This window comes from Spermophilus citellus, assembly GCF_964194105.1.
Source record: "Spermophilus citellus genome assembly, chromosome: 13".
Classification (NCBI taxonomy): domain Eukaryota; kingdom Metazoa; phylum Chordata; class Mammalia; order Rodentia; family Sciuridae; genus Spermophilus; species Spermophilus citellus.
In genome coordinates, this window is record NC_138193.1 from 90,210,267 (window position 1) to 90,233,022 (window position 22,756).

At 37.5% G+C, this 22,756-nt stretch overlaps 1 protein-coding gene across 7 annotated transcripts in view; it reads right to left on the reverse strand.

Annotated features, from left to right (window-relative positions):
- LTBP1 (latent transforming growth factor beta binding protein 1) overlaps window positions 1–22,756 on the reverse strand; it is a 416,025-nt gene that overhangs the window by 45,581 nt on the left and 347,688 nt on the right. For 4 of the 7 annotated variants that reach the window (XM_081264904.1, XM_081264903.1, XM_081264901.1 and 1 more), the window contains 2 exons: window positions 9,473–9,598; window positions 5,965–6,108 (listed from right to left, as the gene is read on the reverse strand). In XM_081264904.1, coding sequence (XP_081121030.1) covers window positions 5,965–6,108; window positions 9,473–9,598 — 270 coding nt within the window. The remainder of the gene's footprint in view (window positions 1–5,964; window positions 6,109–9,472; window positions 9,599–22,756) is intronic. The other 3 variants (XM_081264902.1, XM_081264907.1, XM_081264906.1) reach the window with 1 other exon arrangement.

A 22,756-nucleotide genomic window follows, 5' to 3' on the forward strand; every position in this document is an offset into this window, starting at 1 on the left:
AGATGCTTACAAGTAGACCCCTGGGAGAAAGGTCCAAAGACTGTTGGAAATTAGAGTGTAGCCCTCAGCAAACAGGTGGGACAGAAGAGTCTTAAACAGGCAACACCACAAGAGTAATAGTTGACTCAGAAGCAGGTAAAATATCCCAGGAGAAAAACAGAGAAAACAAGAGGGTTGTTGCAAGCATGCAACTCCCTGGGACATCAATATGGAAGGGATGGGAAAGAAAATGAGACAGGAAAAGACTCGTCCAAGGTAGAAGAGGAAGATTAGTGTCCTGAAATCAATCACAGGGAAAAGAAGGGGAGAAGAGGAGAAACCACTGTCAAATTGAAGTCTCCAACGAGACTGAAGGCTATTGGTATACAAAGCTCCCTGATGACCCAAGAGGAAGCAGTTTCACGTAGAAGAGGAATTAGAGAGCCTGATGTCAATGCCATGAGGAGTAAATGGGAGATGGTCCTGTTGTGGTTTGGGGCATACAGGTGTCACCTCAAAGAATCAGAAGGTCAACATGGCGACCAAGATCATCCTGGATGATGACATGCTGGGGATTTTCATCTAGATATAGTTTTGTATTTGCTTTGTTCTATGATGAATGTATATTATTTTAATAATGGGGGAAAAAGTGAAAAGGAAGTCAAATTTTAGAAGAATTTGGTCTCTTGGGGAACTTAGCCCCAAGAAGTGGAAATAATGAAGTGGGAAATTCCCCAAGTTGGATTCCTGTACCAATTCTGCCATGCATTAGCTGTATGACCCCAAGAATAACATTTAGAGCTTCAGTCTGGCCCAGAGTCACTTTACCTATAAATAAAGAAGCTGGGTTGGAAAATCACTAAGGTAGTTTCTAAATGTAGAAGCCAGGATCAAGCTCATGATGTGAGAGAACGCTCATAAGTAAATTAGATAAGACTGGCATTTAAATTGATGTGAAAGCAAAAATTACTTTTTAATACAAATAACCACCCCAGTCTATACACTTAATCATTTCCGATTTTATTTGCTTTTCTTAAAGTGAAGAACACATGCATTGATTATAATATACATCTTTTTCATGGTGTTCTTTTCATTATACCTTCTGTTTTAAGAGTAAGACTCTATTCCTACCACAGAATATCCTCTGTTCACCAATCAAGGAAGAGAACAGCATTTTGTGGGTAAGGTTTGAAGGCTATGGTTGCCAAGACTAAATATTTACTGCTTCCTTTAGAGTGCCCAAAGACATAAAGTTTTTATTGAGCAATTATCACAGGCACTAAGGAAATAAAGGCATCAGACTATATTTCATATCCATATCCTCTTAAATGTGATGAATGGCCTGGTATGGACATTTTCTAGTTATTTCTGTTTCAGATTCTTTTAGGCAATGTACAGCAATGTAAATTAATGGCCAAAGGCCCAAGAAGTGGAAAACATTAGACTAGACATAAAAAAACTATATGGGAGCCAAGAAGTCGTGTAGAAATAAAAATCCTAGGATATTAAGAGTTCAAAACTAGCTTATAGACCAGAAGAAATAGACTCATGCTGAAAGTAGGTGCTCTTCTGCCAATGGGTATCCTCACCTGTTTTTTAATACCTCCAGGGAAAACACCCTGTATGAGATGTGCACTGACTAGCTCTGGTTAGCTATGGGAAAGCTCTTCTGGATACTAATGTGAAATCTTCCTGCCTGGCATCCCATCCCTTAGCCTAAGTTCTGTACTGAGTACAATAAGACATTAGATTTTTTTTTCTGCTCATTATGGGAATGTGAATTGTCCTGGGAAAACTGTATAGTTGAGTAAAACTGTTGCTGGCTACATTGCAAATTTTTATTTCCTTTCCAAATCACATTTCAAGAAGGTTGAGATCTGAGTTATCAGTATATCTATAATAAAATTAATTGGAATCCTAAATAAAAACTTTGGTACAAAATGTGTTAATAGTAGATTCTTTGACTGAGGTATGATGCAAACTCTTTAAGCTAATTTCCATGTACTTGTGTTGGGTTAAAAGATGTCCCTCTGGGGACATCCTGCAATGCTCACAACCAGTTGGCTATTCTCAGAGGTCTACATACTTCTGCTTCTGCAGGTTGAGTAGTATGCCAACCAAGACTCAGCTATGTTTATTCTCAAACATTCTGTGCCAGTGTATTGATTACTGTTTTTACCTCATTAAGCAATACATATATCAGCAAAATATAAATGTGAATATAAGATTTGTTTCTCAAGCAAATACTTTAGAAAGACTAGATAAAGATTTAGTAAAAAGAATGCAACTAAATTAGGTGTGGATGAGATAATCATAAAACATTTGAAAACTAAAAATCTAGAGGAATTCATCCTCATTTGCTTTGTAAAAGTCTTTAAATCCTCACTTGCTTTAAAGTAGGCAGTGTACAGGATGCATAAGAAATAGAGGTTTTTGGAGACGAGCCATGTAGAATTCCAAGAGTGGCCTCTGCTCAAAAAAGACCCTGGCCTGTCTTCAAAGACTCATGAATGAATGTACATTTTTTATGCTTTAAATTAGAAATTAAATATTTAAAAGATATATTATCTTTTTTATAATTTCCAGTTTAAATCACCCTTTTCAAATAACTGATCAAGTATTGGCTCAATGAAGTGAAGTTCTCCTTGAAGTTCAGGGATAAACTCTGTCTTTCAGATACTGGTAGTGAGACCAGGGCAAAGGACAGTTAGCTAATCATCAAAGCAAAGGAAATGGATAGATAGCACTTGCCATCACCTGGTTGCTAACAACTTCTGGGGGAGGGGAAGGATCACATTTTCTAACATAAGCAATCACCCCCTGGACGGCTCTCTTCCTGCCATTTTGGTCACAGAGGCAAGACAAGAAGAGGAGAGAACATGAGAAGAAAGGAAGCCAAAAATCTATAAAAGAGGCAAGAAATCCTCATTCCCTTGGGCACTAGCTCCATATTCCTTCCTCTCCAGAGGAGTCTCTCTCTGTTCTATCCTTTAAATAAAACTTTTTACTCTTGCCTCAGCATTTCTTGGGTGTTCAGTCTTCAGTACCAGGGGAATGAGGACCTGATCCTGATTTTCAAGACCAGTTTCAATAGGAAATTGCTTTAAATACAGATGGTAGTAAGATAGTCTTAAGACTCCACATAGGGCTGGGGATGTGGCTCAACTGGTAGCGCGCTCTCCTGGAGTGCGTGCGGCCCGGGTTCGATCCTCAGCACCACATACCAACAAAGATGTTGTGTCCGCTGAGAACTAAAAAATAAATATTAAAAATAAAATTCTCTTCTCTCTCTCTCTCTCTCTCTCTCTCTCTCTCTCTCTCTCTCTTTAAAAAAAAAGACTCCACATAACTGATTTTCACCAAAAACTATACAAAGTGAGGTTTGGCAGAAGTTTAAGATGCCAAGAACTATGCAGCTTAGTAAGCTCAACCAGTTTTTGATTGTTGTTATCATACATACATGAACCAATAAAAAATTGGCTATGTGTCATATTTAGGAAGCCAGAGAACTATGGTAAAAAAAAAACATGCAAAAATCCAGAAATGATTAGATAAATTAAAAGGAAGGAACCACAATGTATTTATTGTCAGACCAACATTATAGAACAAGGTATTCCAAATTATGTTCTTTGAAAAAGCAGGAGGGTACTTAGTGACCTCTGACTGAAAGAACATTCCAGAAAGAGATAGTCAATGAGAGAGCAACCAGACTAAAAGTAAAAAGGCAGAATAGGTGTTAGGAACTTTAAAAAAGTAGAGATGAGGAGCAAGGCTATGAGAAGAGTTGCCCAGAAGTTCAAATAAATAATAAGCACAGTTTACAGTGAGCTGTTCCAGTTCAGCAAAAACGGTTCGGATTACCTCATGATCCTCTTAAGGCATTATTAATGTCTGAAAAAAAGAAATGAGCAAACTTCAGGAGCCAAGATATGTACTTTAATGAGGTTATATGACCTGGATCAAAAATAACTGTAGTCAAAAGATCCACCACTTCAGAAGAGACCATGAAAGGATGAAAAATAGCCTTGCTGTGTCTGGGACATGGCTGAGTATGAGACTTTGAATTGTACTTGGCTCTTAACAAGTGACTTTACACATGTGATTTCATTAAAAATGTATAAACAATGGAGTATCACTCAATTGTAAAGAAGAATGACTTTATGATATTTGCTGGTAAATTGACAGATCTGGAGACTAAGTGAAATCAGCCAGTCCCCAAAAGCCAAAGGTTGAATGTTTTCTCTGACATGAGGAATATAATCCACAATAAAGGGGGGAGGGAGGGTAATAAAAAAAGAATAGAAGATCAGTGGAATAGACAAAGGGGAATGAAGGGAAGGACGGGGATGGAATAAGGAAAGACAGTGGAATGAATCTGACATAACTTTCCTACTTACATATATGAATATACCACAGTGAATCTCACCACTCTGTAAATCTACAAGAAATTAATCAAAAAATAACTATGGGCAAAATAAATAAATAGAACGTGTAAAACTCTGTGAAGAAAATAAAACTTTTCCATTCTAAAGGCGAGAAACTAAATCTCATAGATGTTGAGATGCCCAAATTTACACAGTTAGAGATGATGGACCAGATCACTGGGTTTCCCATTTGAAGTCTTACAGAAAGTCTGAAAAATAAAGGAAAAAAACTAAAAGTTTCATAAAGACCTAAAATTATCTTTTTCTGTATCCTTAATCTCCCCCTCTCTGCAGAATATGATCATTAGAATAGCTTGCTTTGTTCACTTCACATTGTATCATATGCATTTATATTTATTATGACTACCTAATCTTCATATAGATCCCTTATTGACTATACAGTATTATGATATATTAAGTTATTCATTCAAAATAATACTGTGGGTAAAGTGCTACCCTATGGAACCAAAGACAAATAAGAGAAAGGTAATTACTTAGGCCAACCAGATTTTCATGTTTTGCTACCATGGGTACGACTAAGATTAAATGTCTTTTCTTTATGGCATGCATACCACAATGGTGGTCACTTGAATGAACAGCAATGCTACCTCAGCAATAATCTTCCTCTTCCCCTCCACAGACAATGTATTTTAATTGTCTGCTCACTTAATTCTGTACCTCCTTGCCTGTCTATACTTAGTAATCAAAAAATAAAATGTATGGATGAACATATTTTTATATTTTATTCTCCATAACTTGTGAAAATAGCTATTTTACACAAGACAAGTGTCCCCTATAGAGGATTAGTAAAAGCTATTATATGAGCGTGGGTAAAATTGACTGATATTTAGGAATAAATTAAGATGGTCTAAGTTTCATTTTATTTGGCTCTCAAAGCACCATTTGGTCTTTTGCTTGTCTTAAAATACAACCAAGTTATAACTACATGGCACAACTAAAAGGGTGATCTATGATCTGCAAGTTGATTAATTTATCTGGAAAACTTTCAGCTCTCCACTTCAATTTGTACAGTGACAACGCAGTCTAAATCAAATTTTAAATAAATGCAAACATGGCAACTCAATAGGCCAGATTCTGGAGAAACACCTTAAGAATTCCAAGTGGAAGTATTTGTAGATCCTGAGAGGCCTGTATGTTGATTTTCATTTAAAGAAGTGTCAAGATACATTTCTCCATGGGCCAAGAAAGGGGGATTATGTAACTCAATGAGATGATGCCATATTAAACCCGAGCTGATAGCTCCCTAAGTCTTAGGCAGGACCCAACAAATGTTCTCATTGTTTTGGATCCTTTACTCTGCTCATGACGTCTTGGGTTGGAAAGCTTGTTAGAAGCCATCTAGCCCAAACAGTCATGACCCACATCCTATTTCCACTGATGAGGGATGGGATGGACACAGGAGCTTCCAGCATCAGAACTGTGCCAGGACATTAGGCTCTTCCTCACCTCACTCCTGGAGTGTCTGGCCCACGCCCATCAGGTTCAGGTTCAGGTTCTGAGCAGGGCCCTCTGTGCCCTGCACAGTACCACTGGGACTTACCTCCGGAGGCCCGGGAGCGGCACTGCCCAGTCATGGGGCTGTACTCCTGGTTCTCGTCAGCACACACACACAGGAAGGACCCTTCCACGTTTTCACAGAAGGCTTCACCACATACGCCACTGAGGAGTTCACACTCGTTCACATCTGGCAAAGGGAGTAAAGAGCAAGTGAGATGCGTGTGTCAGTCCAGACAGCTCTTCATTCTGCCAGCACTGCTAAGGCCAGTAGTGCCTTCCGGAAATGAGGTGCTCTCCAGGAAGCTGGCCAACCCAATCTGCTCTTTTAGGGAATAGGCTCCTAAAGGCAGAGCTCATGTAGCTGTCTATATGAAAGGACTGAGAACATGCACAATAATGGTATAAATTCCAATTCTACTTTTAAGGGACACCCTGGAATTGTACTGGAAATAATAGTATGTGCCCTTTGAACATCTAGTTTGGTCTTCCATGACTTTTCAATATATTCAAAGTCAGAAATGGCCCAATGCTCTACTCTCAGTTCTTAAATCCAGAAAAAATTAGAAGCACATGCACTTCAGCAAGCCTAGAAACTTTAAATTCATTTAAAATGCTAAAAATCTACTTAAATGTCTGAAAGTACAGTTTACTAGCAGCCAAGAGGTCCATAAATTAACATTAGAATTTGGGTTGTAAGAGCTATAAGCATTTATCAGGGTGCACTAATCATTCATGTGAACCAAATTGGTCCAATAACTAATACTGGTTTCACTATTCCTTTTCAAATTCTGTGGATGTCCACAGGGTAATTTCTATTTTGTGGAATTTTTTTTCCTGTGCTTAAAATATATATAATTAAAACACAGTCAAGTCATCTCATTGATGAGTATGATTTATTAAAGGATGTGCAATACACCTTAAAGAAAGGCCAATTACCACATCGTACATTTTACCTTGCTTCTCCAAAAAGTTTTATTAATGGCTGTCCTGTTCAGCAAAGTACCTCACTTGACATCTGAAATGCTCATGGGTCTTATGCATTAAACATGTACACACCAGCTTCATGAGCACACTCTGAGATGGTTTATACAGTGTTAAAAATGTGAGCAGTTTTCCAAACCATTCAGGGAAAAAAAAATCCTATTTCCCCTGCTATATCCAGTTTATTGGACAAAAGGTTTATGGGTTTTGACTTATTTAGATAATTAACCTCAGCTTCCCATTTCACTTTGTTTGTAAACAAATATAAACCCAATGATCTGGGTTTCATTTATAAAAAGATATTATAACATAAAGTAAAGCAGAACTGGAATATTTAATCAATATAGACAGTTATTATTTAGACCAGAAAAATTGACTTTAGGAATTTGCCAGTTCACATTTATCAATTTTAGGTAAATGTCATATGAAACTTTCTACTTTCCAACTCATATTATTTACATGGCTATTGAGCTCTTTCCCACCAGGCACGTTCATTTAATCAAGAAATATTTCCCACTTACTTATATGGGCCAGGCCATGTGGCCCAGCCCGTATGTGGGAGAGCAATGATGAGTCAGTCAGGCCCAACTCCTGCCCTCAGGGAAATCAGCAAGAAAATCTCACAGGCTTCGTTAGTGCCAGAAATGAAAAATACAGAGCTCTGTGAAATAGGGAACAGTGGTTCTTTCATGCAAGAGTGGTTTAGAGAATTAATATTGTAGCCCAGATCTGAAGGATGAGTAGGTGACAATGAGCAGGCGGGTGTGTAGGGTCTAAGCAGAGTAAAGAAGACAGCCCAAGACTGGCCTCAAACCTGTCTCATCCCTGAAATGCTGCACAACATCCAGTGTGGTGAAGTGCATATAATAGGTGCTCAGTTTGTGTATCTATAGATATGGTTAGATAGATCTGGGGGGTGAGGTTTGCTGGGGATTAAACTCAGGACCTCATGCATGCTAGGCAAGTACTCTACACGGAGCTGCATCACCAGTCCTCAGTTAATAGGACCAAAAAAAAAAAAAAAAAAAGAAGAAAAAAAGACAAAATGACATTTGTTGAGTTCACCAAAATGACAACAAATATCCCCTTCTAGGGGTGTGTCTTGTGTGCCATACTGAAATATCAACAAAAGGTCAGAGTGCTCATCTGGTTGGCTGGAAATGAATATTAAACAGGGGTTCAGGGACCATGTGGAGTCAACATCTGATATTTCAACAGTTAATAGTTAAACACAATTTACTGAGTAGGTCAACCATGGTGCCCATTCCAGGGAAGGGAGACAGAAAGCTCGCAATCACATGCAGGTTGTGGACTTGGAGAAGAGGGCTGCAGGCAGCAGATACACAAATAAATGATTCCCAAAAGGTTGTAAGTGCTATGATAGAATTTGCTGAAGGTGTTCTGGAAAGAGGGTCAAAGCTCAGCTTGAGGGCAAGGGAGGGAGCAGGGACAGTGTCTGGAGATGGTACCTAACTTCAGTCAAGTCATAGTGCCCACTTAGTCACAGTACAAGCAAATGTCAGGCAATTTTTAATCACTTGGGTTTTGGTGGGAAGGGGACTGAAGCAGGAGAGATTAGAATAGTCTTGGCTTTTAATATCAGATAGCCAAGATGTCTTCCTGTGGCTAATTCTGGAATAATTATATGTGTTAATTGGCTAGCTGTGTTTATGACTATTTTTTAATGTAGTTGGGAATTAACAATATGATTGTGAATTAACTAAATTCCATAATTAATCCCAGAGAAGCAGTTTTTATTCAAGTGGTATCATCCAACCTCTAAATAGACTTTGTTTTCCCAGTATTATCTGGATGGCAAATAACTTGTTTTCCTTGTAAATTTTCAAAGCAGTAAGTTATTGACTTCACCTCAAGTGCCATTTGCCCTGTAGTAAACAGAGCTATTTTTCTCCATTAAGAAGTATAAAGAAAAAAGCCTTGTTAAGGCATGAAGTTTCAGATTTTATAACCTTTCTTCTGTTTCCCAAGAAATCACTCTAATTGCAAGCATGTTTCATAATGACATTGACTTGCAGAAATCAGCTGATCAGAAAATGAAACACAAAAATCTCTTCTCTAGGAGCATGTGTTGGATGGTATTTTAGGACATCTGATGACATTCAAGATTCTTTCCAGCACCATCAATCCCAGAACGGACTGAAGAATAGAGTTGCACAATCAAGAGCATCAGTTTACTGGTGTCATTCCTGGAAACCGAAGTTCTTTCCAACGCTCTTCCTTAAATGCACCGCCTGAGGAGCTGGATTTCCATGACGGACTACCTATACCATGTTGCAGACTCTGCTTCCTGGGCCACAAGGGTTATAGAGTGCTGCATTCTCAACTAAGGGTTTAAACACATGTCCTTTAAAAACATGCTTCAATTTAAGGTCATACTTCTGTAATTATCAGTGCTCCTATCAATTTCAGAAGCCACAGGATTTGCCCAATCTCATATTATATGATAAAAGCAAATTGTGCCCAAGTTTGCTGTTTAAAATTTCCTCTTGTTGATAACTTTTTGAAAGGGACACATGGAACATGTTGGGAGAAAAATTCTAAAAACTCACCCACACACCCTTGCCCATCCTGTGGGGCTTGAAAGCCCTGATAACAGAGGCAGCGGAAGGAGCCAGCTGTATTGTCACAAAACCCGTGACTGTCACAAACAGTGTTGTTTACACATTCATCAATATCTGCAAGAAAGACATTTAACATCAGACACAAAACAAACACAGGCTGACAAACACCGGATATTGATGGATGAACAGAGGCACTCAACACACCTGATTAGTATGAAATGATCATGTTTACACAGAATGAACTTTGCAAACATTTTACATATTAATAAAATGTTTTGATGACAAAAATGGTTTAACAGGCAAAATGTTGGGGTCTGTGAGAAAACATTTGCTTTTCCTCAGGAAATGTTTTTAAATCAAAATGACTGCTGTAAGTGCCACGGTCAGTATTTCCCAAATGTTTTCCACTCTTAATTTCCGAGGGGAGTTATAGTTTTACAGGGGAAAAGATGAAAACAACTGCTCTATGGGCAGAGTTGTGGGTAGCAAGAAGCAATGGTAACTCAACCCTGTAGACAACCTTGTTCTTTTCTACACTGTATTCCTATGAAATCAAGAAAGGATCTGATGAATTCAGCAGAATAGCCAGCTTGTCGAAGTTATTTATGAGAAAAGATTTCCTGTCCCTAAGTTACAGCCACTCGAGGTCCTAAATGGCAGTGCTATTGAAGTGAATAGCTGGTCATGAGCTCATTTTGTTCTCTAGCAACTTAATGGCAGACAATGACCCTGTACCTTTTTCATTCCATTAATAAAAATGCTCTCATAAACAGGAACTCTTAATTACAAAGTTACAGTGGATTTTTAGATGGGGGCTCTTCTTCTTGATCCTTAGTTACTAATTTTCTTCATACTTCTTCCTTCCCTTTGTCCTTGATCACAGTCACATTGTACACTTCCAGTTGCCACCTCTTCATTTAGTCCCCAAAATACAGGTTTCAAAGAAACAGTTAAGGAAATGCAAATATATGTGAAGAAGATTTTACTTTTATGTTTAAATAATGAAATCAAGTAACAGATGATGAAGGGAATGACAAGTTAAATTTCACATGACAGAATTGAGTTTGGGAGGAGCCAATGTTATTAAAATCAAGCTTTTCTCTTTGAAAAAGTTTTTAAAGCTAAGTTGAAGAAATTTTCTGGAAGAATACAAAGATAAGTTAATAATTTTTCTAGAAGCTGCCTGACTTCCTAATTTTCCAACACTGATGTTATCAAGCATAAATTCACACTATCACACTTCTGAATTGCAAAATGTGAGTAACTGCGTCAACATTTTTTTGATTTTCTCAATTTGAAGATAACGGTCCTTTCTGGCTTCAAGGCTGGGCCTTTCTCCTGTCCTGACTGGTCTCTGGTCCCTAGTTCCACCTGTATACTCTTTTCTACTACTTTCTATTATTCCACTCTGGGACCTTCCGCTGTCTTCTAAACTGTTGACTTGAAAAGTGTTCACTTGATCATGTTTTAACCTATTGTGCTTTTCTGCAAAAAGTCTCAAAAGAACCAGCCATACTCATTGGTTTTACTTCCCAATGTAGTCATCCCTGGGTATCTGTTGGGAATTGGTTCCAAGGATTTTCAACTCTCTCATATAAAATGATACAGTATTTGTACAAAACCTATGTCCATCCTGCCATGCCCTTTGGCAACCAGGGTCTCGCACATGCTAGACAAGTACTTTACCCTGAGCTCACTCCAGGCCCTCTCATACACTTTAAACCATCCCTAGATTACTTATAATACCCAATTCAGTAAAAATTCTATATAGTTGTTATAACTATCCTTCAGAAAATAATGGCACTTTAAAAAAATCTGTACATGTTCAGTATAGCTGCAATTTTTTTTCAAATATTTTTGAACCCCAGATGCAGATCTATTAGTTACAAAGGGCTAATTGTATAGCTTCTCTGTAATACAGAAATATTAGTCACAAGATGCATAATAATAATATTGGTATGTTCTTACAATTACTGTGAGAATTAAACAAAATATGTACAAAGTGCTTAGAAGCATAATGTAGAAGCATAATCCAATACACACCAACTATTGTTACCCTTACTGCTCTTCTTTCTCCCCCTCCTGAATGACCTACAATCTCACTCCTTACCTCTCTATCCCACTGAAAGGCATCCATGACAGACTCATTAAACCCGCTGATCATTTTCCAGTCCCTCACTCTTGACCTCTAAGTCTGGTGAACACCCAGTTCCTGAGCACTTCCTTCTCCATGTTCAATAACAGAATATTAATATTAATATTAATTTTTAGCCACTTTGGCTTGCCACCGCCCTTTCACAGCCCAAGGAGGATGTCTGCCAAGGCTCAGACCCCTGGGATCTGCCGCAAGCTCAGTACTCCCCCCTCCCCCCTTCCCAGGCTCTCTAACTTCAGTGACCACAACCCTTGGGATGAATCCCAAATCTTCATTCTCAGCCAGGATCTTCTCCCAAGTAGATTTCTTGGTCTTAATTATTTCTATTTGATCTGCTCCTTCGATGTCAAACTTTATCAAGCCTGAAGGTGAGTTCATTGTTGTCCTACTAAAATGCTCACTTTCTGCCCTTAGTGGGAAATTTCTCTCACTCCAATTCTTCCCTTCTTGCCTTTCACTCATCTCCCTAAGGCAAACTGAAAACTCAGTGAAATAATTGAAAAAAAATGAATTATTGAAACATCTAAGCACATGAATCTCCCTCATAGCATTTAACACAAAGACGACACTCAATGAATCTTATCTGGATGACTTTGAATGTTAGCCCAAGACTGGGATTTCAACTTGCTTACTGATACAGTGGTGAGCAGGAACTGTATTGTGTAGTCTAAACACCTAACATAGGTCACTGCTAATTTTAGACTTCCTAAAATGGGCAACTGTCAAACAGACTGTGTTATTCTTTGAACCACTGGATTTAAGGCTGGAAACTTCAGTAGCACTTATATACTGATGATGTCCCAATCTCTCCCAAGCCTTAAACCTCTGTCCTTTAAAGCCCTTTATCTAAAACCTTCAGACATGTCCATGATGACTTCTATCATTTCCTTCATCACCTTGCCTCCACTTCTCTCTAGGTTCCCTTCATTAGTGAATCCAACCAGTCACCCAACCAGAAATTCTGATGTCATCTTTCCCTCTCTCCACCTTCTCATCCCTTCCTATCCTGCCCTTGTATCTCCTGGCACTTCTCACTGTCTGTCTCCCAGCCAAATGTGCTCCTTCTAAAACATGACCTTTCCCATGCCATCCCTTGACTCAGAATGTTCAGGATCTCCACTTGACTAGAGAGCCCCCACCGCCCTCCTTAGGAAAGCATCAAGCCTCCTTTGTCATCTGGTTCCTGTGCACATCTCTGGTCACAGTGTGCAGATAACCTCCTTCCCAAGCTGCATACTAACCCTGTTGGGGTGCTAGAGTTCTTTGAAAACCAAGTGTCTCCAATTTCTTACTGACTTGGTGCACACTGCTTTTCCTGCTGAATCCCTACCCCTCTCAGCCTTGGCTTTACTCAGAAACTCCGAGTCAGCCCAAGGGATACCTCTTCCATGATACTTTCTTTAGCTACCAGTAGGCAGATTTCAGGATCCCTCCTCTCTGCTCCCAGAGCATTTTGTGCTATTGTTATGTTTATCAGAACTGCTATTTTTTTTTTAATGTGGGGGGCCTTTGACTAATCCTCACCAGAAATCTATTTCTGGGAGGAGGGAAGAAAAGCAGCCACTAGAAACCAGCTAGCATTTGGGTCTAGATTCTTAAAGTAAAATATCTTGCTTTCTTTATATTAATTCTACACAATTACAGCAGATGAGGATTTCTTATTACTAATCACTAGCACAGGAAGTGAATAATTGACCTGAAGATGAAGAAGCCCCAAGCTGGCTATGAATTATTGGACATCTTGCAGACTCAGACTTACTGTAACAGTGATTAACGGAGAAAGTTTAGATGAGCAATACCTTGGATTTGAATGAATAGGAAAAAAGAACGAGACATGCTTGCTGGACTCTAGCTCTTCAACAACTAATATTTTATAAAAATGATATAATGTAGCTCTCTGAAGTTTCATGTTTTCAACAATGAGGTGAGGTAATAGCTTAGTAAGAGGACAACACTTTTTTTCAGTTCTCTAATGACCTATATAAAAGTACATTATTTCATTAGAATTTTCTTTTATCATGTGAGTTCTCTGAAACATTTTTCCATTGTTACTCTGAATAAGTGAAAGCTGTCCTGTTTTGCTGAAGCTGAATTTGGAACAGGAAACTAAATTTTGACTCATTCAATATCATGTTTTCTTTTTGCTTTTAATGTTAAAACTACTAGAGCAATTTTGCTTAGGTATCTGCAATAGTAGTGAATGAGATCATCCCTAGTCATACCAAGGATTTGTGAACTGTTAGAGTGATTTCTAGCAATTCTCTCAGTTGTCAACATAGACAAATTAGGTATGCTATCACAGGACTTTCTGATTTCTCATGGAAGTGTTTGTTCTTTATATTAGTCACTGGAAAAGATGGATAAAAATATTCATAACTTAATGGAAATCAAGCTGAGAAAGAATACACTGAGCAAGGATAGTGGGCCACTGATGTAAATTCCTCAATAACAAATTACCTAAATTTGTAGAAGTGGAACACAGCTCCAGGTGACTGGAACTACGAGTAGCTCATTTTAAAAGTAGTAATGTCTACTCTGCTATCAGAGGATTATTATCTAGAATACAGTCAGAACTCAAAAACAACACCAAAAAAAAAAACCCCAACAACCTAATTAATAAATGGGCAAATAAGTTAAACAGATGCTTCTCCAAGAAAAAAAAGGAAAGAAAGAAATACAAATGGCTAATAAATATATGAAAATATGTTCAATATCACTAGCAATTAGAGAAACGCAAATCATCTCACACCAGTCAGGATGGTAGCCATCAAGAATACGGGCTATAATAGATGCAGGAGAGGATGTTGAGAAAAAGGAACATTTTCATACTATTGGAGGACTATAAATTAGTACTATAAATCAGTATGGTGGTTCCTGAAAAGACTAGGCATTGGAACCACCATATGACCCAAGTATACCACTTTATAGTATTTATCCTAAAGAATTAAAAAGTCAGTATCGTACTATAGTGATACATACTTAACAATGTTTATAGCAGCACAATTCACAATAGCCAAACTATGGGACCAGCATAGGTATCCATCAACAGACAGATGGATAAAGAAAATATGATATATGTACATGATAGAGTTTTATTCAGCCATAAAGAAAAATAAATTATGTCATTTGCAGGAAAATGGATGGAATTTGAGATCATTATGCTAATCAGAAGGTCAAAGGTTGTATATTTTCTCTCATAAGTGGAAGTTAGGAAACAGAAATGGAAAGATGTGTTGTGATCACATGAAAATCAAAGGGAGAGGAAAGGGACCAGAGGATAGAAGGAGGGGAGGCAGAATGAGGGCTATTGGCCAAATTATATTACATCGTGTGCATGTATGAATGTGTAACAATAAATCCCATCATTATGTACAATTAAAATGCACCAATAAAAATGCAGGAAAATAGTAACAATGCTGTCAGTGAGTGAAAGGTTCATACTTTTGAGGATTTAAGCACTGACCTGTTTCATAAGTCAAGTTTGTTACACCACATGTTTTTTTACTTAATACACTTTCTCAATAATAATACACTTTTCAAAACCTACTGATTGTTATCAGGGATTCAACATATTAGAACAGAACTCTAACCATGCACCCCAAATCTTAAGTAATGGTTAAGGTCAAACATTTGTTAAGGTGAATTATGAAATTAGAAAAAAAGTATGAAAAAAGAGCATGATTTTGTAAAGGGGACTGAGTCTAGTTAAACCTGTTTACTATCTAAGAAACTAAAACTGTGTTTAAAGACCCTGACAATGGACTTCATAACAAGCATCAATGGTGCCACCAACTGTACAATATTTCTTATAATATGTTTGGAAAAATCTATGAGTATCATGAGAAAGATATATTTGTGTCCATTTTGTTAGCAAAGTGGTGTGTTTTTTTTAAGGCACACTCATTAGTTTTTCTTTAATTTTAATTTTCAGTTGCTCAACATTTACGCTTTGCTGATTTCCTTCTTCCCAGTTCTGACAGAACACACCTTCTTATTGGGGAAGAGCTCACTAATGAGCCTCCCTTCTGCTGCCAGGATATACTCCAGGGACCTGGGTGGTGGGATGTGACTGTCATTTTTGATAATGAATTGTTCACAAGAAAATTTCCATAGTTATTGTTCAGCTGAGAAAAAAAAAATGGCCTTCCTATTGTTAGAACATATTTAGATGAATCACACGGTCCATTTTGACTTAAAAGGAAACTTGGGACTATCTAGTTCAGCCTCTCTATTTTAAGAGTCAGAAAATTAAGGCCTAAAAAAGGGGAATGGACTCACATCAAGATCACAAAGGAGTTAGAGGCAGAGCTGTAAGGAATGGAGTCTTATCAAGGAACAATCTTCTGAATCAAAGTGGGTGGCTCTAAACCATCCACCAGCTCTTACCATAGTGATTGCTGGAACCACTTCCTCCTGCATGATGAATAGAACTGACCACACCGTGAGCCCAACAAGCACATTGGCATCTGTTCACTGTGAAGATGGGAGTCGGAACATAGTCTCTGCTACTCACTGACTCATCGTTTACTGACTGGTTGTTTAGTCAAGGACCTCCTCTTCTCAGCATCTTTGTCCTTAAAACTAGAAGCATCATCATACTCAAAATAAAACCACCAGAGGTGTGGTAGGCCCCAAAGAAAATGTCCTTCTAGAAGACCTTTAGAAGACAGCACGGCAGGCAGCGACAGCGTGCCAGCCTCAGCAAGACCAGGACCACATCCAGCATTGGTGTTCTCCAGTCTCTTTATTAAAAGGAAATGACCCACTGTTTCAGCCAAGAGCTTCCTGACCAACTGCAATTGGTTAAATATTTGATGCCAGAATCTTAGGAAAACAGATACAAAAAAAAGGGCCTTACATTGGAAAGGATGCAGGGTTCCTGCTTAGGGAAAATGCCGCCCTCAGACTCCTTGCTGAAAGGAACAGAGGCCAGGAAGGAGAAAGTACAGCCCAGCCAAGAAATGGGGCCGCGAGATGCAAAACCAGCTGAAGAGCTGCCCAAAGGAATTTTTAAATGGCATGGCTGCTGGCCCAAAAGAGATTAAGGTCTCTCTCACAGCATAGGAGGGAAGCCAGCATTAAGCAGAAGATGAGCGCAAGGCCTAAAAGAAAAAAATAAAATAAAATAAAATTTAGCCAATAGGAAATTAAAAACTGGATTTGGAGATAGTCCAGACAATACAATAGGATATTGTGGAACCTTTTAAAAAAGGTCCACTGAGGTCTGGCAACATCAAGAAGTCTGGAGAATATGGTCCGTTATGTGTTACGGAAAATAACTTAGTTCTGAGAAATATGGACGAGCCAGAAAACAGTAGAAAAGATGTCATTGTGTAGGATCTGACCACCATGCCATTGCCCAATAGAGAAGTGCAGGAAAAAAATGTGGTGACCTTGATGGTTTCAAGTCTGTTTTAAAAGCCAGCAGCCTGAGATAAGCAATAAGAAACGACAGAGGTAGCAAATTATTTCAAGGTCAACTTTCTAGTGCCTAAATTCTAGAAGACAAGGCTGCCAATGAGAGATTTTCCTCACATAGCTTTAAGATATACTACCTTCAAAGAGATTTACTTAAAGTTATTCTTTAAAAAAAATTATAGAGACAAGCCTTCCATTTGATTTCTGCAAGCAGCTATGAGTACCAAAGAAACAAAACAACTTTCCTCTGATTTTTATCAACCATTAGCTTGCCAACATATATTCCTCATTCATAAAGACATTCTGTTGAAAATCAGCCTAGAAATCTATATTTTTATCTAAAAGTGTGGGAAGTATCCAACCACCACACTCTTTTGACTTATCTCTTGGCTGTACCCCCAGTCTCACCTATGCTCCAACCTTTTGGGGGCCTTACTATCTCTCACTCAGGTTCCTGCAATTGTCTCCCAAATGGGTGCTTTCAGCCACTTATCAGGACCCCAAATTCATCACCCATAATGACAGAAAGATTTACCTTTTAAAATAGTCCAATTAAATAACTCTCTGCTTAAATCTTTTCAGTGTTTCTCCATGGATAACAGTATAAGGGCTCTGGCCACATTCCTGCAAAGCTTGTCCATGCTTATGTTCTCAAGTTATTTGCCTTTCCAGCTAGCCCCCGACTCCCTGCATCTCCAACTTTCCCTGTCTATCCCTCTCTGTTGGATCATTTCATCAGGATCAAACATTTCCTGCTGTTTCTCATTTTAAAAAGTAATGAACAGTCTCCTTGCACCATAATCCGTATTTCTCACCCCCACCTTTACAAAACCAAGGTTCTTGACTCTTCTACATATGTTGCCCACTCCTTCAGTCCTCATTCCCACTTGGATCGCTCCTAAATATAAAACTTCACTGAAATGACTCTTCATGAGATCACTCAAATGATTCTTCTTGATTGTCACCTTAGTAGTCCTCTCAGTAGTACTCGGTGCAGTCGGCCCAGATCTTCTTTTTGAAGTATCTCTTCCCCTTGGTTTCCCATGAGCTCCTAGGTTCCCCTTTAATCTTTGATCTACCCCTAGACAATCTTCATTACTTGACACATACATGCTGAAGCTTCTCAGGGTTTAATCCTCAACCCTCTTTTGTTTTCATTCTATGATTTCTTTTGGTGGACTCATCCATTCTAATCTGATGATTCCCAGTTTTTACCTCCAGTTCAGACTTCTCAACGCTAGACCTAATGTGGTTCAATTGGCACTTGACACATTCCCATGAATATTTTGTAGGTAACTGCAACTTAATATCTTCAAATCATACCCTTGACTTGAAAAAAAAAAAAACTGCTTCATTTTACAACATGCCAGCAAATAGTGCCACCAAATATCTACTTGCTAAAGCAGAATCTATGGTCTGTCAATGCTCTTTCTCCTTCATGCCATGCACTCAATCCAACATTAGGTTCTAAACCAGTATCATTTTCTATCTCCAAAACATTTCTTCAGACATTCATTTCTTTCCATTGATTAGTGGGATCAGTAGGGTCACTTCTGTAGTCTCAGCGACCAGTGTATCTGGAAGGAACTATGAAGACAATATAGAATTTTCTCTTGCACCTCTAATCCCCTTTCTAACCAGTATCCTGTATGATACATACTTTAAAAATATAAATCACATGGATGAACCTGGAGGATATTTTGTTCAGTGAATTAAACCAAGCACAGAAAGATAAGTACCAGATGATCTCACTCATGTGGAGCTAGAAAAGTTAATATCATAGAAGTAAAGAGTAGAATGGTGGATATCAGAGGCTGAGATGATTGGGTAAGGGGATGGAGAGAGGTTGGGGAAAAGACATGTAATTACAGTTAGATAGGAGGATTATAAAAACAAATGTATCAAATATGCAGAGATAGATAGATAGATATTAAAAAGTATTAAGTGACTGAGGCTGGGGAGAGAAATGGGGAATGACTATTAATGATTATGGAGTTTCTTGAAATGCTCTAAAATTGATTGTGGTAATGTGAACAAACTAAAAACCACAGCATGTATACTTTAAATGGGCATCTACTTTAAGTTTTAAGCCACAACAAATTTCAAGGAATGAGGTTGTGCAGAGTATGTTCTCTGAACACAGATGTATTAAAGCAGAAGCTGATAACAAAAAGAGTAATTAGAAAATCCCCCACTGTTTGAAAAGTAAGCAAAATATTTCTAAGTAATTCATTGGCCAAAAGAAAAGAAATGACAATGAACTTGAATAAAAATATGATTGAAAGGCAAAATACAACACATCAAAAGTTCTGGATGCAGAAAATGTCAATCTTGGATTCTTGGAAGGAAATCTATAACCATAAGCATACATATTAGAGAAGAAATTTGAAAATCTAATGGTTTAAGGATCTATTGTAAGAATGTAGATATAAAGTCAATTTCAACCTAAAGAAAGCAGAGAGGAAAAATAATAAACAAAAAAGCAGAAAATAACAAAGTAAAAAAGATAGAGAAAAAAATCAATAAAACCTGTTTCTTTGCCAAGATTAATATTCCTAGGAAGACTGGTTAAGATCAAAACAGAGAAGGCACAAAAATTACTGAAATAATAAAATGAAAAACATTACTACACATTCTACAGAGAAGATAAGGAGGTATTATAAACAGCTTTGTGCCAGCGAACTTGACATTTTACCTTAAACGGATAAATTCCTTGAAAAAAAAACTTTCCAAAACTGAAGAAAAGTCAAAAGTCTAAAGTCTATCAAAAGAAATATTAACTGAAAGTAAAAGTCATTCACAACACATATCCATAACAAACAAAAACTCCAGACACAAATTACCTCACCGGTGAATTCTTCAAGAAATCTGAGGACGATGTAACACCAACCTTACACAATGTTTTCTTTAGACCAGACAGAGGGGACAGTTTCAAACTCATTTTATGAGACTAGAACAACGTTTACTCCACAAATTATAAGAACATCAAAAGGAAGGAAAAGTAAGTGAAATTTCCTCATGAGCACAGATATAAATATTCTAAACAAAATGTTAGCAATTTGACCCCAATGATATATAAGAAGGAAACCATATCATGACTGTTGGGTTTATTATAACAATGTGAGTGGGTTTTCACTTTAAATAATGATGGTGGCCACTAGAACTACCCTCTTGGGATCATTATGTAGAAACCAGGTGTCAAGAATAGCAGTGACAAGATAGATATACTCTGGGTCTCAGTACTCCAGATTGACATCATTAGCACTAGACCACTTGTGCTTAGATGGGGGCCCAGAAATAAACTCTTATTTAAAAATCTAGTTAATATAATTCACCATGTTAACAAAAAAGAAGAATATAATGCAATTATTTCAATAGATGCAAAAAAAGATATATTAAAATTCAAAACAATCATGATAAAGACCCTTAGCAAATCATACATGAAAAGAAATTTCCATATCTGATAAAGGATCTTTTTGTTTAATCTATGGTGAACATCATACTTAAAGAAATATTGAGCACTTTTTCTGCTGAGATCGGAAGTGAGATGGGAAAACTAGCTGTCACCACTTGTAATAAGCATTGTAGTAGATATCCTATGCAGGGCTCTAAGACAAGAAAAGGTAGACAGTATAAAACTAGCATGACTTGTAAAACATAATTGTATAAGCAGGAAATCCAGAAGAATCCACAGATAACAGAATTGTTAAGTGAATTTAATAAGATCATGGATAAAAGGTCAATGTGTGAAAAATCAAATTGTTTCTATATACTAAAATAATTACAAAGATAAAAAAATTTAAATGCTATTCACAACAACATAAAAATACTGAATGTCTAGGAATCAGTGTTTAAGAAAGTTTGCAGACTTTACACAAAAACTGCTACAAAACACCAAGAGAGAGAAAAAGCCCTAATAGAGGAATGTGTTATATTTATGAAGTGGAAGATAGTATTGTAAAATGCTAAATCACTATAAATGGGTCTACTGATTCAATGCAATTCAAATAAAATTCCCAGGATAGTTTTTTTTAATCTGTGTTTGAAAACTGTTAATCTGATTATCAAATCTGTGTAGAAATACAAAAGGCCAAGAACATCTATGACAAACTAAAAAACAAAATTGAAGAATTTATCACTTACAGCAACAAATACTGAAATCCACTATTAAGCTATTATAATTAAGACAATATGATATTGGGTGTAGATGGACACAACACAATGCCTTTATTTTTTAATGTGGTGCTGAGGATTGAACCCGGGTTCCACCCGTGCTAGGCAAGCACTCTACTGCTGAGCCACAATCCCAGCCCAACAATGTGATATTGGTGCAAGAATAGATAAATAAACCTATAGAATGGAGTCAACCGGAAATAGGCTCACAGATATTTGACCACATGGTTCTTGCACAGTTGCAAATTGGTGGGAAAAGGGCACTGTTTTCAAAAAGTACTGATGACTCAATGTGGCATTCATCTAGGAAAAAAAGGAAATCATGATCTCTATTTTATGCCAAAAACAAAACTCAGTTTCAGGTGAATTATGAATCTGAATGTAAAATTCAAAGGAAAAAATTTTCAGAAAACAACATAAAAGAATACTTTGCTTGGTGTAGTGGTGTGTACCTGGAATCCCAGCAGCTTGGGAGGCTGAGGGAGGAGGATGAAGAGTTCAAAACCAGCCTCAGCAAAAGAAAGGCTCTAAGCAACTCAGTGAGACCCTGTCTCTAAATAAAACACAAAATAGGGCCGGGATGTGGCTCACTGGCTGAGTGCCCCTGGGTTCAATTCCCAGTAACCCCCTCCACAAAAAAAATATCTTAATGACTTTAGGGTTTGCAAAGATTTTGGACATGCAAAATACTGATCTCAAATGAAATAATTAAAACATTGGATTTCCTTAAAATTAAGAACTTGGGTTTATCTGAAGAGATAAGAGAATTGTTTTGTGTGCTTTGTTTTGATGAGGTATAGTAGGTAGCATTTGACAGCTGAAACAACACTCAATAAGGGTTTGAAAAGTGGTTAAATATTAGTCTTCAGCAGGAAAATGTGAACTTGCATTATAAGAAGACACCTTTTCTTAGCATGGCTAAACTGAAAAGGAATGGTGTACCTATTACTGACAAGAATGTGGATCTGGAACTCTCACACTTCACTAATGGCAGCATGAACTACTCTGAAAACCTGGCTGTATCTGGAACCCAGCAACTACATTGCAATATAACTTCTAGGTGATATCCACCGAAATGAGTGGTCACATCTCTCAAAAGACATGTTCAAGAATATCCATAGGAGCTTCATTCACAATAGCCCCAGGCTTAAAGCAACTCAAATGACCATCAGTTGTAGAATAGATGCATAATTATAGAATATTCATCAAATGAATTACTATATAGCAGTGAAAAAAATGAACTGACACAGCAAACTAGATAGATGAAGCTGATAATCATAATATTGAATGAAGAAAGCCAGACATCAAGGAGAACATGTTATATGATTCCATTTATATAATGTTCAAAATTAGACAAAATGAATCCATAGTGATAAAGTCAGAATAATGGTTAATGAGGCACAGGGAAACTGGGAATGAGGATAGGAAGTATCATGAGGAAGTCTGAGGGATGGGTCAGAGGGACTCTGCAAAAGTTTAGCAAGTATTACCCTATGATTTATGCACTTTTCTACATGCATTTCAAA